The 17,676-nt window shown below is 38.6% G+C and overlaps 1 protein-coding gene across 3 annotated transcripts in view; it reads right to left on the bottom strand.

The window, feature by feature from the left end:
• Positions 1-17,676, bottom strand: part of STXBP5L (syntaxin binding protein 5 like) — a 168,197-nt gene that overhangs the window by 12,007 nt on the left and 138,514 nt on the right. For all 3 annotated transcript variants that reach the window (XM_026050318.1, XM_026050320.1, XM_026050321.1), the window contains one exon: positions 9,233-9,403. In XM_026050318.1, coding sequence (XP_025906103.1) covers positions 9,233-9,403 — 171 coding nt within the window. The remainder of the gene's footprint in view (positions 1-9,232; positions 9,404-17,676) is intronic.

Raw genomic sequence — 17,676 nt, 5'->3', positions numbered from 1 at the left:
AGTGTAGAATTATTCTATATACAAAATATATTCTAGAGTCTATATGACACTAGAATTATTATGAAAGTGTTTTAAAATAAACATTTGGAATGGCTATTATCATGTAACTTGAGCCATCTAAAAATATTCACATTTTATAGAATCACAGAATCCTTAAGGTTGGAAGGGACCTCTAGAGATCATCCAGTCCAACCCCCTGCTCCAGCATGGGGGACACGTGGGGGGGACACCCAGAGCATGGGGCACAGGGCGGCATCCAGGCAGGTTTGGAAGATCTCCAGAGAAGGAGACTCCACAGCCTCCCTGGGCAGCCTGTGCCAGGGCTCTGGCACCCTCACAGGGAAGAAATTTTTCCTTAAATTCCTGTGGAATTTTTGGTGCTTCTGTTTGTGGCCTTTTCCTCTAGTTCTAAAAAAAACACTAAACAAAATATTTATTCCCCAACTCTGTATACACAATTGTCCATCCTGCCAAAGAAGCACCAGAAATGACCTAGCAGTGTGTTTCACCTCAAAAACAAAACGAAAAAAATTATGCTGCTCAGAAGTGATTGCTGCACAAAAAAAGCCCCAAACCCCAGCCTGCAGTTCAAACTGCACCTTCCAAATTCAACCCCTCTAGAATACAGTGTGAAATCAGTTTAACTTGGAGGAAATCATCCTTTAATTAAAGCTAAGTAGACATTCAGTGACTTTAATATCTCAGTTTTCGTTTAGTTGGTTCTTTTAAAAAATGAAACTTTTCAGCTTCCTGTAAAGATACAAGTGTACTCTAATGTTCAACAAGAACCCTCCTGGAAAACCTCACATGTTCCCAAAGAGGGTTCTTGCCCTTTTCTTCCCTGAACCTTCCTAGCCACTAGATGCCTCATTTGCTGGAGAGCAGCTCCACGGAGAGGGACCTGGGAGTCCTGGTTGACACCAAGTTAACCATGAGGCAGCAGTGCCCTCGTGGCCAAGAAGGCCAATGGGATCCTGGCCTGTATCAGGAGGATGTTGCCAGCAGGTCAAGGGAGGGGATCCTGCCCCTCTGCTCAGCTCTGGTGAGGCCGCACCAGGAGTATTGGGGGCAGTTCTGGGCTCCCCAGGACAAGAGGGATGTGGAGCTTCTAGAGAGGGTCCAGAGAAGAGCAACTAAGCTGATTAAGGGAATGGAATATCTCTCATATGAGCAGAGACTGAGTGAGCTGGGCCCAGCTCACTCAGCTGGGCTGAGCTGAGAAGAGAAGGCTGAGAGGGGATCTGATTAACGTGTATAAATTCAGGAAGGGAGAATGCAGGGAGGAAGGGGACAGGCTGTTCTCACTGGTGGCCAGCGATAGGACGAGGGGTAATGGCCACAAGCTGGAGCACAGGAAGTTCCGTCTCCAGGTGAGGAGGAACTTCTTACTGTGAGGGTGACAGATCAGTGGAACAGGCTGCCCAGGGAGGCTGTGGAGGCTCCTTCTCTGGAGGTCTTCAAAACCCACCTGGATGCCACCCTGTGCCACATGCTGTAGGTGTGCCTGCTTGAGTGGGAAGGTCGGACTAGATGATCTGTAGAGGTCCCTTCCAACCTTGAATATTCTGTGATTCTGTGATTTCTCAAGCCTCAGGCTCTAGATGACCACCTCCCCACACTGCTCCTTCCAAGGACAGGCATCTAATCTCTTGTGACCAAGTTTAGGTAGACACACACATGCCGTTACAGACAAGCCATTTCCAGAAACTGCTATACTACCTCTTGGTAATCTGTGGAGCAGCTCACAGTTTAATGCAGGTTAATGCTCAAATGGAGTACTCTAAAATGGATATGAAAATTTTATAGAAGTTTTCTTGGACACCTGGTCTTTTGGTGGCACATGTTTTATTTCAGCTATGTAGGATTTCCTCTGAAGACATATGTGAGTTTCCAGTTTCCAGGAAGACAGCTGTGGTCTGATTCTGCTAAGCACTGAGAAAAAGAAATCTCAGCTTTCTTAATAACTACATTTTTTTTTTTTGAGTAAAGCTTCTTGCAGTTAGAAACTCACCTTCTGGATATCACACAGGTGCTCTATGCAACCTCTCTGTCTTCTTCTCTTCATAGACAAGATATATGATGGTGAGAAGCTAAGCAGCTAGGGGTAAGCAGTGCAGCTTACTACACTATCTATAACCTATTTCCTACTATATTATTCCTGTTGCTACAACTACGTAAAATAAATTTAACTGCTACTAAACTTGAAATGATTCACAAGTAGAGCCAATGTCCTAATAAACCACGCAGTGAAAAATAAAGAAAGAAATCTCAAGTCAAGGGTTTTCATCTGCCGTGAAAGCCTACCTAGTGAAACCCCTTGCCAGCTGACGGGCGGTTTCCTGCGTTCTGTAACATTCCCAGCAGATTTGCCAAGTGTCAGATTGGCTGGCTGGTTGGGGAAGAAAGTCTACCAGGAATTATCCACTTCTTTCAGAATATCGAGAAGCACAGTGCAGGGAATGTAGGGGCCAATAGGACTGCTCTAAAAACCTGCCAGAGAAGCAGTAATCTCCTCAGAGATGATTTCTGCAAGCAGCTCCTCTATGATCAGAGTGGTTCTTCCACGGTCCCCCTTAGGCCATCACTCTGCTGTAGTAATCTACATCCATTACTTGCTGACCTCTCAGCAGCTGTGGACAGCATGTTACTCCCTTCCTCTGTGCACTACCCTGCCATGTTTTCCAAGCATATTGTGCTACCTCTTCAGTGCTTCCCTAGATCAAGCAATCACGTTGTTTCCATCTCTCCTTAGAGGCCCAATAACCAAGGCCTTTGCAGATGGAGTTTTCCATCCTCCAGAACGTTATCAGTTGGTTTGCATCAACACGTGGGCTTCAGACCCAAGAAAAAGGGAGACAAAGGTAAAAACAGAGGCATCCACCTCCTCTTACACCCTCCCAAAATGAAACTGCTGACTCCATTTACCCAGTCAAAAAAAAAAAATCCAGTAGAATATGCATACAACACTGCCACAAACAGCAAAACTGTTTAGCCATTATTAGCAAAAGAAAATCTGATACAAAATTTACAGCAGTCATAGAAATACTGCAATGCACATCATAACTCATCAATGGAGTCTCGTTGCCCAAGCTACAGACATTTTATAATACGACCACTCAGTATTACTTTTCCAAGGCCTGAACTACAGCATACAGGTATTATGATAACAAACAGCAGCACTTCTACAGCACTTCCCTATACTTTTAGCAATGTATTTACAGGCATATATGGACTAAGGTACAGACAGATTCAGGAAAACTGAACAACAGACCAAAGCAACAGACCAAAGTAATGGGTAAACTTCAGTAACTTATCTTAGAATTTGCTGAATCTAAACAAACAAACAAACAAACCCCTCAAAAACCTCAAAAAATGCAACATTGCCAAACCCCCTAAAGTTCAAGAAGTCATATACAAATCTTCCTATCATGTTCTTTACTAAAACTTCTGTATTAGAACAGAAGTATATAGCATATATATACTTTAGATACTATTCATTTCCAGTACATACTGGACAAAACCAGGCAAGAAACAAAATAACTTATCTCAAGAACAATTTTAGTCCTTCACTATGCAGATTCATAAGAAATGCTTCAAGTAAAATGCATATAGGATCTTTTAAAATGGAAATTACATTGTACTTGCCATAGTAGTTTAAATAAAATCACTGAATGTAATGGCTAACCTCAGTAGCTGATTTTCCTGCTTCACTGTGGCTTTTCAAATCAAATATTCCATAGCAAATTTTGACTATGTAAAACCAAATGAATAAACCAAAAGAAAAAAAAAATTGAAACTGTATTATATTAAAGAAATGCTAAAACTAATTCAAAGAACTTGCCCTTAGTATTCCTAAAAAAGATTGCAACACACCTCAAACCCTTGCTAGGATTCCTTGTTTGGAGACAATTACCTAATGCTGAGACCTACTGAACCTGCCACGGAGGTTCATCTACGTGGAAATTCTTGGTCAGAGCAAAATATCTACTGTTCTAGATGAAAAGGGGGCTTTAACGAGTATGCAGTATTATTTCCTAGGCTGAGACGGACTGTGTAGGATCTGCGGAACAGCACAGAAGGCAAGCCTGCTAGTGCTGCACATTTTCCTCACAGAAGCAAAATAAAAGGTTAATAGACTCCCTGTTCCAATGTTTCTGTAAAGGCAAAGAAGGGAATAGTGGAATCCAGAGCTGAAGTGGATGAAGTGTTGGAGCAGATCAGTGCAAATGGCTACTAGGCCTGGAAAACAAAACACATTCCCTTTCCATGGGATGACATAATGGGAAGAAATCCCTCAAAGGATCTTCTTTAATAATAACAATACACATTCGTTTATATTTTGAATAACGGACTGTTGGTTTGATCATTGAAAATGTTGCTTATTCCCTCAGTGAGAAGGTCTTATCTAAGAAATACATTTTCTAGTTCCTAAAGTCTCAGACCTCGTCAAAAAGGACTAGAAGCAGCAGAGAACTTGGAGGTTGGTCAGCAATGGATTCCACTGCTGTATTTATAGTTTTACATAGAATGCACAGAAGTTCTTACATTAGTGCATGGAAGAATCAGCTTGACCTAAATGATGTGAAATCTGGATTGTTTAAGATCAATAATATGCTACTGAGAAGTTGTAAATTTTTCCTCCTTTACTTCTCATGCTAAATTTTTCCTCCTTTACTTTTCATGCTAAAATTAGGTATAGAGCATTTAACAGCTCCAAAGTTAATTAGTGCAGTGACAATACTGCTTTTACAAATATATTAACAGATAAACAGAAAATCTTACATTTTTAAAGAGCCATTTGAAAAATGCTGTATTAAATGACCAGCAGTATATAGGGACAAAAATGTAATCATAACATGGTATTTGATTTAGGAAATAGTCTTTTTGCAAAAGACTAGAAAAAAAGAGTCTTTGAAACTGAAATTGCAGTAATTTTTAGAATGCATAAATCAACATGCATGTGAAAACTGTGAGAGCCTTCTAAATTTTTTTTCTAGATGACATGATGATGCTTGGGAAAGACATGTTTAAATAAAAACATAAAGCTTTGAGCATAATCACTATTCCTCTGCTGTTGTTGCTTGTTTTTTGAACTGTTCTTCAGTGAATGGGGAATATATGTCAGTATTTTATGAAGCTTAACGGTTTGACAGATTTTGGCCAGCAGAAAGACCTCCCCCTCCATTTTCTTAAGCTTGATTTTTCTTGCAAAGACATTCTTCAAAATATTTTGCTACAGAATGAATCTTTTTACACATATAAAGAGGTGAAAGTCAGCAAAACATCTTGAAGATCATCTAAAAACAGTCAGGTAGCATCTTGAAGTCAGAAGAATTTACTGTTAAAGGTTGCCTGAAAATACTCCTGTGAAAAATGCTGAAAATTCAGATGCTATTGTGGTAAAAGATCAGATTTAAATAAATGGGTTTGAAATCCAATGTGAAAGTAACACTGTGATTTATTACTCTAATATATATCCTATGGTTAGTCACCAAAATATATTATCTTTTTTATCAAATCAATTAGTATGGGTTGGCAATCATAGGAACTGGAAAATTTATCAAAAGATCTCCAAGTGTTTTCAGTGCTTTCAGCTTAAGAACAGCTAAGAACCATTTACCTCCACACAAGAGCTTTTTTTTTTTTTATGTATAAAAAATGCTTAATTTTACCAAGATAGCAAACTCTAATCAAAATTCTTCTCAAGGAGAATAATAAAATCTTACTAAAGACTAACCAGAAGGATCTCCTGTCTTGTATTTCTTGTAAATACATTCATTGCTTATTACAGCATATATTGCCAATTAGCCATGAAAATCTTTTTCTGGGGGTGGATAGTGAGTAAGGGGAAGGTGAAAGAGCCCAACTAGAGAATGTTTAAGTATATTTCTCCTCAATTTTTTTTTAACTTCTCATCTTCCTTCATCCTCACCCTTCTTCTTTACCCCCAACCTAAGAAATTTTCTAGGATCAGATCACTCATGTTCTACCACGATATTTAATGTATAATCCTACGGACAGAAATCCAACCACCTGCCAAAGCTGCATGTCTAGCGATTCAAGATGCACAAAAAGCCGCTAAGTGTCAGTAATTCCAAACTAACTGGTTAGAGGAGCTACAATTCAAAACCCCAACAGCACAACCGTCTAGGAAAAAAGTTGGAGAGATGTTTTTTTTTCAGTGGGAGAATATAAAGAAAGTTTAAAGGGTCATTTTACTCCACGTCCCTGATAGGAGGTTGAATGAGTATGCCATAAAGATAAAAATTAAATTTGAAATATATGAAACAAAATTAAATTTGATAAATACTATAATTAGTGATGAGCAGTAGAAACTGAATCTTTGATGATATGGATACCCAGAAAACCATCATGATGCCATCAGAGCACTGTACTCCAAAACTTTTTGTTCAGGAGGCTGAGTGGGATCTTAGGGAACTTTAGGTTCTTTCTTGGTCCTTGCATTGATCCTTACTAATCTGGGAGGATGGCAGAGAAAGGAAAAGAAAAAGTGGGGAGTATCACGATCAGGTTATACATATATATATATTATATATATGCAATTAGTGTAAATATATATAATGATATATATGAAAAAAAATATATTTGCAATTAGTGTAAATACTGCAGCACTACCAGATGTAACAACATTAACAGATTTCAGCACCATATAGAATCAAGAAAAAATATATAACAATAAAACTACTATATGTAATATGAAAAGAGTACTTACCATCTTTGTATGGTGCAAAAAGAGATGTAGATGAAAGTGTTATGCAAGAACTATATGTTACGGATAAGGAATCTGAAGGAAAATATGGTGATCATACAGGTGAAAATTTCTCTTATGTATAGATGCTAATAAAGGCCTCAGACCTTTCCAAATCTACTTTAGCAAAATATTATCTATGATTTATTGATTAATCTGAATTTATATTTTCGATTATAGAAGGTTTAGAATGTACACAGGATTATTTCTTATCAACAACTGTTGGATGATTATTCCTTGTCATATGTTATAGGAAGTCTACATCATGCCTTAAGATGTTAACTGTGATTGAGCCGATGTGCAACTCCTGTGCTAACAGCTTTGGGCAGGTAGAGTTATATCAGAAATCTTGCGTCCAATAGTTGCTTTGTATTGGTAGCAAAGGGTAAATTTGTTACGGTTACCCAAACTTCTACTGAACTTCTACTACCACTTCCCTGAAATCATTTTTTAGATATGTTAAAGCTCTCTTTATCTAAAACTTTGAAGGGTTAAACACAATGTAAGGCAATGGTTGTATGGTCACTAAACCAACTGAAATGCCACTACTCTCAGGGTTTCATTCCTGTTCCTCTGCAGAAGGTAAATGCCCCTCTAAAGCCATCTAAATTAAGCTAAATGATTCTGTACTTAAGCAGATGGTGGCAGCTCAAACAGTCCGTCTTCCATCATTATCTCTTCTGGCATGATAGCCTCTGGCAAATGAGAGGAGACATCTGGCAGAGGAGTAATGCCATAGATGGAAGCTGTTAACAGCTGCAGGGAGCAGAATCATTTTTTTTTGCAGGGAATGTCTGACCATGCCACACTGTATGTCCTCTGGAAAAATGCAAGTCAATGCTGCTCCTAAATCAAATGGAGGGAACTGCTGGAGGACATTGCAGCAATCTTTGGGACATCAGCTCCATTCCAGGCAACAATAATCTTAAAGTCTCACATGTCTCAAACAAACAGACCACATTTTTCTGTGGTGTGATTTAACACTAGACATAAAAAAGACTCAGTAACAATTCTCCTATTTTATATTATCCTAAAGAAAAAAAAAGCTAGCAATTTGCAGCTAGTTATAAAGACATTTGCTACTATATGCAGCTAACAATACAAGATTAGGCATTCTCGAGCGATATATATCTCCTTTGCACTGTTCTCATCAGCAATGGGTAAAACTGAACCCTAATCCCAGCTGTAAAGAATTTCTGTGGTGCAGGCATTTTTGCACAGAGGCAGGTCAGGATACAAATGCCCCTTAGACATGGGATGAGAGTCATTGACTTGCTGATGGCCTAAAATATGCTGCTTCATGGGGGCGGTAGGGAGACTAGGCAGGGCTCCATAAAACAGAAGCCATAAGAGATTATTATCACTTAAACAATTATTCTGCAACTTCACTACATTTAAAAATGGATTTTTAGAAGTCAACTGTAAAAAAAATTTTTAAATTAAAATATTACATCTTATCATTTATATTTTTAAAATATTTAAGTTTTTTATTTATTATTAAAATCAACACTATAGTTCTACGTGTTTTTTTTCGGAGATCATGCTTTTTCCGTTTTGAACATGCTTTTTCCGTTTTGACAAGCTGAAGCTTTATTGCATAGATAATGTATCCTTGCATTGCAGGAAATGGGAAAAGCTGAAAGCCTAGGAGTGAGGAGCAAGGCAAAGGGCACCAACAGAGGAATGAGAACACTACCAATTTGAAGATACATTAGCTAAATGATCCTGCTTAAGCACTCCACTATGAAACTGCTGGCAGTGCTGAAATTAAATTGGTCTAAGTCTCAAGCACAGTGTATGGCCATGAGTGCTCCACTTGGTGTATCTCAGTTTTATTGAGTCTCTGTATTCAGGCAGATCAAGGATTGAAGATTTTTTTTCAAGAATAAGAGGCAGAAACTTGCTATAAGAATAAAAAATTATTACATTGCGGGGAAAAATTTTACGGTAAAGGGTGGCCAAGGATTATGGAATTTTATAAAGTATTCAAGACTAATTAATAAATAAATATATATGTACAAAGACTCAACTCAGATTCTAAAGATATATTTATCTTACTCACTTATTAAAAATATCTTATTTTCCAACTGGGTAAATCAAGACAAGGAGAGGTCAGAGTGTTAGTATTCCTGGCTGCCACAGCGACTGTATGGAAGCTGCCAGGAGCGATCGCTTTTCCCGAACGAAGCACCCAAGTGCCACAGGCGAAAGGAGGACGGCAGGAGGCGGGAAAGGCTTGGCATCCCGCCGCTCCAGGCGGCACGGAGCGCACGGGCATGCTGGTTAGTAACAACGCTGGCACACAGGGACCGCTCTGCTTCTGAACAGTCACATGAAGACAGCGGTTCAGGGCAACGACTAAGACAAAGATCATGCTAAAGAGAGTGCGACTGATTTGCGTTTCACAGCGGGTGAGAAAGTGGAAAATCACAAATACCTAGAAACATGGTCATCGCCACCCACCTTCTGTGGTGACTGGGAGAGAAATCTCCATGCAGGCGGCAGACTGTGCTTTTCTAAAGGGGGGCCTCCCAGGCCCGCGGCGATTGGCTTTGGTGACATCCGCGCTAGAAAGTCGTTTTCCTGAACTGCAGCTCTGGGACGTTGGGCTTGTACAGTGACCATTGACATGATCTGGAAAGTGAATGCAAAAATTACTAGGCAAAGTGTCAACTCCCCAAATTCAGACTGGAGGAAAGTCGGAAGTTCTGCTAGGTGGGAATGGTCTAACCCAAATCCTCTGAGATCAACTGTTTATCAATCTGACACGCATTTACAGGAATAACTCATCATATTTTCAAGGTGTATTTGGACATTAAGGGACATACAATTGGTTCATGTTCCTGCTGCTGCAGACTGAACCACATTTTGTTGACCTATGTATACAGGCAGTATATCAATATATAGACAGTAACACTGTCATCTCTCACGCTGTGTCTCCTCATTACATACCACATAAATCTGAAAACAATCTTTCCTTTTTGCTCTCCTAAGTAATTGCATGTGTAATTTACTACAAGATGGAGCTTAGCTCTAGATGTCTTACCCAGTTGACTTGAAGATGCCATGCAGCAAGCATCTGTGCTTGGGATAAATATATTGCTTAGTGTTTCATTTTTTATACCACATAGATTTATTTTACTGATAAAAAAAAAAATGATTACTGAAGAGGTGATATGTCCACTACAGAGCTAAAGATGTGAGGCTAAGTCGTATTTTGAACCCACGCCATGGGCCATGGTCAAATAACACAGCAGGTATGAAAGGAGAATAAAATAAGGCTGCAGGAAATGCTAGCTCTTACTCATTGCTGAAAACAGTGTTTTATACCTCAAAAATGCACTAAGCAATGCTTAGATCAGAGTTCAAAATGAATTGGACTGGATCACTGGACTACAACATATATTTAAGGGATACTTTTCTTTCTATTACATTGGATACGACAGTAAAAGGAGATGAATTACTGAAAGCAAATTTTCTCTCAACATATGAAAGGATACGCAACCAGAATTACTTCTAGTCTGCAGATAATTCACACTATCAGAAAAACAATTCATGTGCTATGTAATTTATGCAAACATCAAGTAAATAACATAAATTTAGAACTATGCAAGCACACTGACTATTCAAAACCAGAAACTCAATGCTATAGGTAGTGGCAAACTTGGAGCTTCTTCCTTTGTTGTAAATGTCAGTTTATTTATACCTCTAAGGTACTCTTTTAGATTCTGTGTATACATATCAAACTCAGTTCACAGATTCACAGAATATTTAAGGTTGGAAGGGACCTCTACAGATCATCTAGTCCAACCTTCCTGCTCAAGCAGGCACACCCAGAGCATATGGCACAGGGTGGCATCCAGGTGGGTTTTGAAGACCTCCAGAGTAGGAGACTCCACAACCTCCCTGGGCAGCCTGTTCCACTGCTCTGTCACCCTCACAGTAAAGAAGTTGCTCCTCACCTGGAGACAGTTAATTTGCTTTGGTTCATGTTGCATGCAAGAAAAACACAAATTTTAATAGAGTAAGACCAATCTATTTCTTTGTTACCCTGATATTATGTACCATCAAGATTTCTTTCCATGTTCAAATGAGAAGAATGGCACACATCCTATAAGGAATACAGGATATAGTGTACTATTTTATATAATCTTCTGAATTGTAAGTCATGTCCCTTTCATGTGAAAGCATTTGGTCTTCATGAACAGAACAAGAACGAATTGCACAGATTTATATTTTAGAAAGTAATTTAGTATTTGTACTGTGTAATGAACTGGCTCTCTACAGCAGACAACCTTCTAGCCTCTTATCGTGTTTTCTTAATGCACAACTATTTCCTGAACTAACAGCAGATGAAAAAAAAGTAACGCAGATGATTCATTCAACTTGGAGTTAGGGACATTTCCAAAACACACTGGAACTATTCATGTATTTCAGTAGAATGTCCTTAGAGATCAGGGCTTTGTTCAAGGGTACAGGCTGCCTGTTCAGCCTCAGCAACGGATACATCCTCATCCAGCTGTTTCCTTTCTTCAAAATTCAGATTGTGTGAAGGAGTTTCAGCATGGTATCTAATTAGCTCCAGGGGGATCCTAGGAAGTGGTGAGGAACATAACAGAGTAAAAAGAATCAAATTCTACAGAACCATCAACATTTATGAGTCTCCTTCTCTGGACACTGCACAGAATAGATGCAATTCATCTAAGTCTTCATTTACTATAACAAATTTTAAGAGTAAATTTGCTATCTTTCTCATAGTATGCTTGAGAATATAGTCAGCTTAACTTCACAGACCAAAATTAAACAAAAAAATCAGTAGGATCTGGACTCCTGATTCCTTTTATTTGTTTTGGGAACGTCTTTCCTAAAAAGCACAAACCTGTGGACAGAAATCATCAGACCTTATCCTAGAAGCTGCCAGAAATCCCTTCAAAAACGGAAGCTGGTGAAAGGTTCATGGGTGTTAAAACACCGATGGGAAGAGGGAGTTTAGTCATCAGCTACACCCTTTTCTGTATTTTCAAACAGTTCTGTTCTTCCAATTGACTACATTAAAAAAAAAGTGTCACAACTAGCAGCAATGCAAACTTTAGCTTTAAAAAAAAAAAAACCCTTCACAAAGACTAATATAATTCTTACAGCAGCTACCTTTTTCTCCTGAGAACCTCAGAAAAATGAACAAGTTCAAAAATAACCAACTCTATGAGAAAACTGTGTGTGCGTTTAAAAAGCAATTTCTTGCATACTGCTATGGCATAATCTAAATGAAACAAAACTTTTCAGAAGAAAGGTTAAGTGCTGTTTGAAAAAAGGTTCCTTATTGCATTCTCTGAAAGGGAATGAAGTGTACAAGAAAAGTGTTAAGAGAAAAAAAACTATACAGGCTTGATAAAGTGGCATCTCCAATGGTGACTGTGATCATGCTTTTGTTGCCACTCTGTCAAAATGAGTACCGTGATTTATCAGCTCTTTAAGACCCAAATCTCCTGATCTTCCTTTCCATGACAAATGTCTCTGGTTATCTCAAAGAACAGACAGAGGCAATTTAAAAAGATCTGGATTTTTCCAGTTCTGTCCAGTTTGAGAAACAGAACAATATTTTCACTTTCTCTCTTGTTGGCTTCCTGCCTCCACCCTGTGGCCACCTGGGCCCTTGTGATATCCTAAGTCGTGGTTGATATTGAGCATCAGTCAATACCAGAGACATGAAGAGTGGTACCAAAGAAGGAGTCCAAAAGTAATTCTGTGTTGTTAATGCAAAAGTGCATCAGCCTATTCCGAAGAAGGCAGCGACCAGTTGCTTAGGGAGAGAGCAGTGTACAGAAAGCCCTCCCTCTTGTCTACCCTCCTTGACAGCTGAATTTGCTTCCTTCTACTATCCCTTTCCAGGGATGCCATTGCCATTGGTACCTTGAGGTCCCATGTAATAGCTATTCCACTCTACCTGGGCAGCAGTCTTCTCTCCTGCTTGTCGCTAGTGGACTAAATGACCAGAGCTAAGTTTGAACCTATTTGGGTCATTAATTTAAATGTGTAAGGCTTATGCAACCCATTCCAAGTTATTACAGTAAACTGCCCCCATAGAATAATACATGTCTCCATTTTATGCTGATTTAACTCCACTGATTTAATCAAGCATCTAGTAAATTATATCTAAGATCTATTAATATATATATAAAGATACCCACAAACAGAAGGAACAGAAGGTTTTATAAACTCATCTGAATTAGGACTGATTATGGAGAAGGAAACTCTTCTGCTTAGAAAAACAGTTTATGACATAAACCTGTTTTTCTCCATGTGCCGGTCCTACAGTGCAGGTCCTGGGCGCTTGCTTCCATTTATGCCCACTGACTTCCCTGCAGGATTTTCAGAAAGCTTTAGCAATCCCCCCCTTATCAAGCAATTCCCCCCTTATCAAGCACCAGTCAGGGCAATGTGCCCCCTACATCACGCAGCCCAGCACTACCTGTGCCCCCTGTTAAAGCAGGGCTGTGTGCTACTGCAAAGTGAGGTTGTGTCACACTGCAGGACTGAGGGGGAAGCTGGAACAGCCAACTTCTGCACAACAGGTACCTCTTCAAAAACAAAATGGAACTGTGTTGGAGAGAGGCCACTGTGCCACCCAGAATACCAGGAAGGTGTAAGAGGAACTGAGGAATTACAAAATTAGTTATTGTGAACTAGACAGAATTAGTTATTGTGAACTAGACAGAACTACTGACATGCCTTGGGAGAGATGCAGTGCATGAGGTGCAGCCTCAAGTGTAATCCAATTTTTAAAGACTGTTACACAGACATAGGCATATGAGATATATACATGTGCCAACTTTAGTTTACACATATTCAGAGGTGTGTTATAGAGCCTGCATTGTCGAACACTGCAGCCATACGACCGCTTCGCACCACTTGGTGATCTTTGCAAAAAGCAAAAGGGATCAACAAGATACCAGATAAAGGTGACTGTCTGCACTAAAATGCACTAAAACGTCAGGAAGAAAGGAGAAATGCTGCTGCAACCTAGGCAGTTGTATTTCAGCGGGCATTACAAAAACAAAAGAAAATGCCAGGAAAGACCTCTCTTTTCCTCTTCTAACGAAGTGATGAAGTCACACAGGAAAAAAAAAAAAAAACAGCTGAAATCACTTCTACCTAATGATGTGAGATAGGCTGAGAACAAAGGCATTTACATGCAATTAATCTGAGGAAGTATGATAATACCACCCTACTTTAGAAGGAAGTAATCAATAAAAGAGCAGGTAGAAGCATCAGAAAGTGCAGTTTTAAAATGAAGCAGAAATACCTACAAAAATGAGTACATCCCAGAGACTCTCCTCAGCAGATGCTGAGGATTAATACCTATGCTGTTAAAGGGAGGTAGAATCATCAGTTTCCACTAGGGGATCTCTGTGTGTTATCTATAAATTACATTTTGGCTGATAATTATGGATGTGACTAACATAATTTTTCTTCACAGCCAAAAAGAAAACCAAGAAAACCAAGAAAAATGAGACTTTGTATACTTATACAGATGGCAGTCTCAGGTTTGCATAGAAGATAACCAAACTTGCTGCAAAAATAGTATAATCATTCATTAATAAGAATATAGACTGATATCTTAAGTTGTTAACAAATTCTTCTTCATTGAAAATCCCTTGCAAAGGCATCACCACAACTTTCTCTAGGCACCGTTCTGTCACAAAGCCAGGAGAGTGGGAACTGCCCCGAGAGGAGGTTAATACAGATGTTCTGCCAGCAAACGTGCATTAAAACATTCAAGCTTTCTGCAGAAGGAAGGATGAATAGCCCTCTTGGCATATTGCTGGTACACTTAGGTCCACACTAAGCATATAAAATACTGTCATTATAACATACTGCCTGAAAAATGTGATGGCGTTCCCATAATATTGAAGAGCTCCTATGACACACTTAATCCTATACATCACCCTTTTCCCAAAGGCAAGGTGAATCAACTTATTTTTCAGAGAAATAATAGAAAAATTTCCAACGACATCAGTCTTCAATCACAATACAGTTTTTTAACTGTACTAGTAGCAAAACATGTGTGTTGACACTGAGAGCCCCTCAAAAACTATTTTTACCAGCAGTTACAAAAAATGAAAATGCAATACCAAATAAATAGTATTTAAATGAGGAACACAAAGAATATATTATCATACATCATAACATCACTTCTGTGTTATCTCAGTAAGCAGTCATTGTCATTTTAAAATTAAAAATAGAGTGATAACATTTTGGACTACCTTAGACTAATTCTATTCTTCATATTCCTCCGCTGAATCTCTAGGGATCGTAAAACGCCTTATTGATCATATAACTGGACCCATTTTCTCAAAAAGTCCTGGTCATGTTGATTTAAACATTTTGACTTTCCATCCATATTAATGAAGGTATTTTTTTTCTCAGAAAATCTTTGCTTTTCACTAGAGGTTAGGAATAACTGAAATAATTGAGCTAGCAACAGTGCTCTCATTTATAATACCCCTTCAGTGCTGGCTTTCAGGTACAGTTATTGAAACAAATAGCTACTGAAACAAGAGTGCAATTTTGTTTATCCACGGGAGAATACATTGCAGATCTGTTCAGATCTATTGGCATTTTTTTTACCTTGAATTCTGAAATGCCTACACGGTTAATTAATTTTCAGAACTTTTTGTTGACCTATACCTTAACTTCCCATCTCAGCCTCCGTTATATACAATTTCTATATCATTATCTCTTGAGAAAACCAAAGCTGGCAGTGTTTTATTTTGCAACATAATCAATAAATGATGCATTTGTCACTCGTAATTATTTTCTGTGAAAATTTTGATCTTTGTCCAAAGTGGCCTGGTGGTGTGCCAGTACAATTTACAATTTACAGGAAAAACAGCTGTTCTATAGATGTTAATATACAAATAACTTGCTTGCAAATATTTAGTGGAAAAAGGCAAAGATGTGGTCAAACAAGACACTCCAAATATAATTAAGCCTGCACATATTTTTTTCTGCAGCAACAAACAATTCTATAAGAATCAAAACTTTAGTCAAATCATCTAAAGATCTGTTAAAACACTTCCATTTCTGATAAAATTCATCTTATTCTATTAAAATTCTGTGCAGAAACCACAGAATGCAACAATACTACATGTGTGTTTGTAGGTCCTGAAAAAAAATGACTTACCTTTGACAGCCCTCCGTCAGGAGCTCATTACTAAGTAAAAATTGAGAGCCTGAGAAAAGTGAATATGTATGACATTGTCATCCTACCAAATGAGTATAAGTTTATTATTGTCAGCTCTTATATGTATGATGATCTTTAGCACTTGCTTTGCCGTTCAATTAACAAAGAAATTATCCTACTTCTCCTTCATAATTACATTTACCTGGATCAGCTGCAAATATTTTGACTAAAATATAATTTTAATAATTTTAAGTATGAGTGCAATCAGCACTCATATTTTTCTTTCACTTCTCATGTCACATATTTATTTCCTTTAAACCACTTACTCTTTGGTTAAATCTCCCACATGCGTCAGTGTGCACTCTTGCTCTCACATACACGTACATGCTTCCTCTCACTCTCTTTTTTTCTTTTAATCTGAAAGCTTTAGAAGTCCGAGCACAGCCTCTTTCTGCATTTTTAAATAATATAGAGCATTTTACACTATATCAGGCTACAGAGGTAAGCTGCTGATAACTCCCATTGCTTTTTTGACGTTGTATTTGACATTGCATTTGACAGCGACTGGCAGAGTGCAAAATTTCAATTAAAGCAACCGTCTAAAAGCACCGGGCAGTTAACATTCTCTTACTTAATTTAGGAGGAAACTGAAGCTGTCACACACTTGACATTTAAGCACATGAAAGAGATACTTTTAATATAACATGATCTTACGTACCAGACGACCAACAAGAAAGCAAATGTCTAAACTTTTTTTTTCTTTTTTTTTTTTCCTAAAAATAAAAAGCATTTGACCAGTTCACAGTGTTTTTCATCTCAGTAGTGATCAACAGTGATCAAACCTGCAGCAAGACAGGCCAACCACACCATGGACTGCATTAGCAAGAGCACAGAGAGCAGGCCCTTCCCTTCTCTTTGGCACTGTGAGCCTGCATCTGAAGCACTGATCACTTTTCCTTCTTACAAGAAAAATACCAATACACAGGAATGAGTTCACCAGAGGTCCTCCAAGATGGCAAGTCACACATGATCTACAAGGAGCGGCTGAGACAACTGAGGCTTTTATTTCAACTTAATGAAGAAAAGGCTCAAGGGGGAACTTAGTGCTGTGACTATCTGATCACAGGATACAAGAAGATGGAGCCAGACTATTCTCAGGGATGCACAATGAGGCCTAGAGGCAAAGGAACATGTCGGAACATGGGAAATTCTGACTAGCTACTAGGAAGAACTTTTTTCTTCCCAATTGTTTTACAGTGTAGGTCAATACTGGTCAAATACAGGTTGCCTGGAGAGGTCACGGAATCTCTGTCATGGAGGCAGTCAAGACGTGAGTAGACACAGCCCTAAGCAACCTGATCTAACTAGACATGCTTTGAACAGGACGATAGGCTAGATGAGCTCCAGAGGTCACTCCCAACCTTAATTAAGATTCCAAATGTAAACATTTCAGACGATTCCTTAGCTCAACTGGTATTTTTCTACTAAAAAGTGAACAGACTTAATCCTCTGGGAGAAGATGCATGCAGAACTGTCTATAATCATCTTTGAATAATTAATAAGGTATTAATTTTCAACGTATATTGTCAAACAATTCAAGAAAAGTGGTGTTATAGGTGGATGACTGAATTACCTTTCCTAAAAATGCCAGGCCAAGGAGGAAAGCAACCCATAAAATCTCAAATTTTCAGGGATACCCTTTAACACTGACAATACACTTACT

This window comes from Nothoprocta perdicaria, unplaced genomic scaffold (assembly GCF_003342845.1).
Source record: "Nothoprocta perdicaria isolate Ctin4 unplaced genomic scaffold, notPer1 scaffold_68, whole genome shotgun sequence".
NCBI classification, from domain to species: Eukaryota; Metazoa; Chordata; class Aves; order Tinamiformes; family Tinamidae; genus Nothoprocta; species Nothoprocta perdicaria.
Note: the sequence above shows the minus strand (reverse complement) of the source record. Positions and strands in the feature narration are given on the sequence as shown.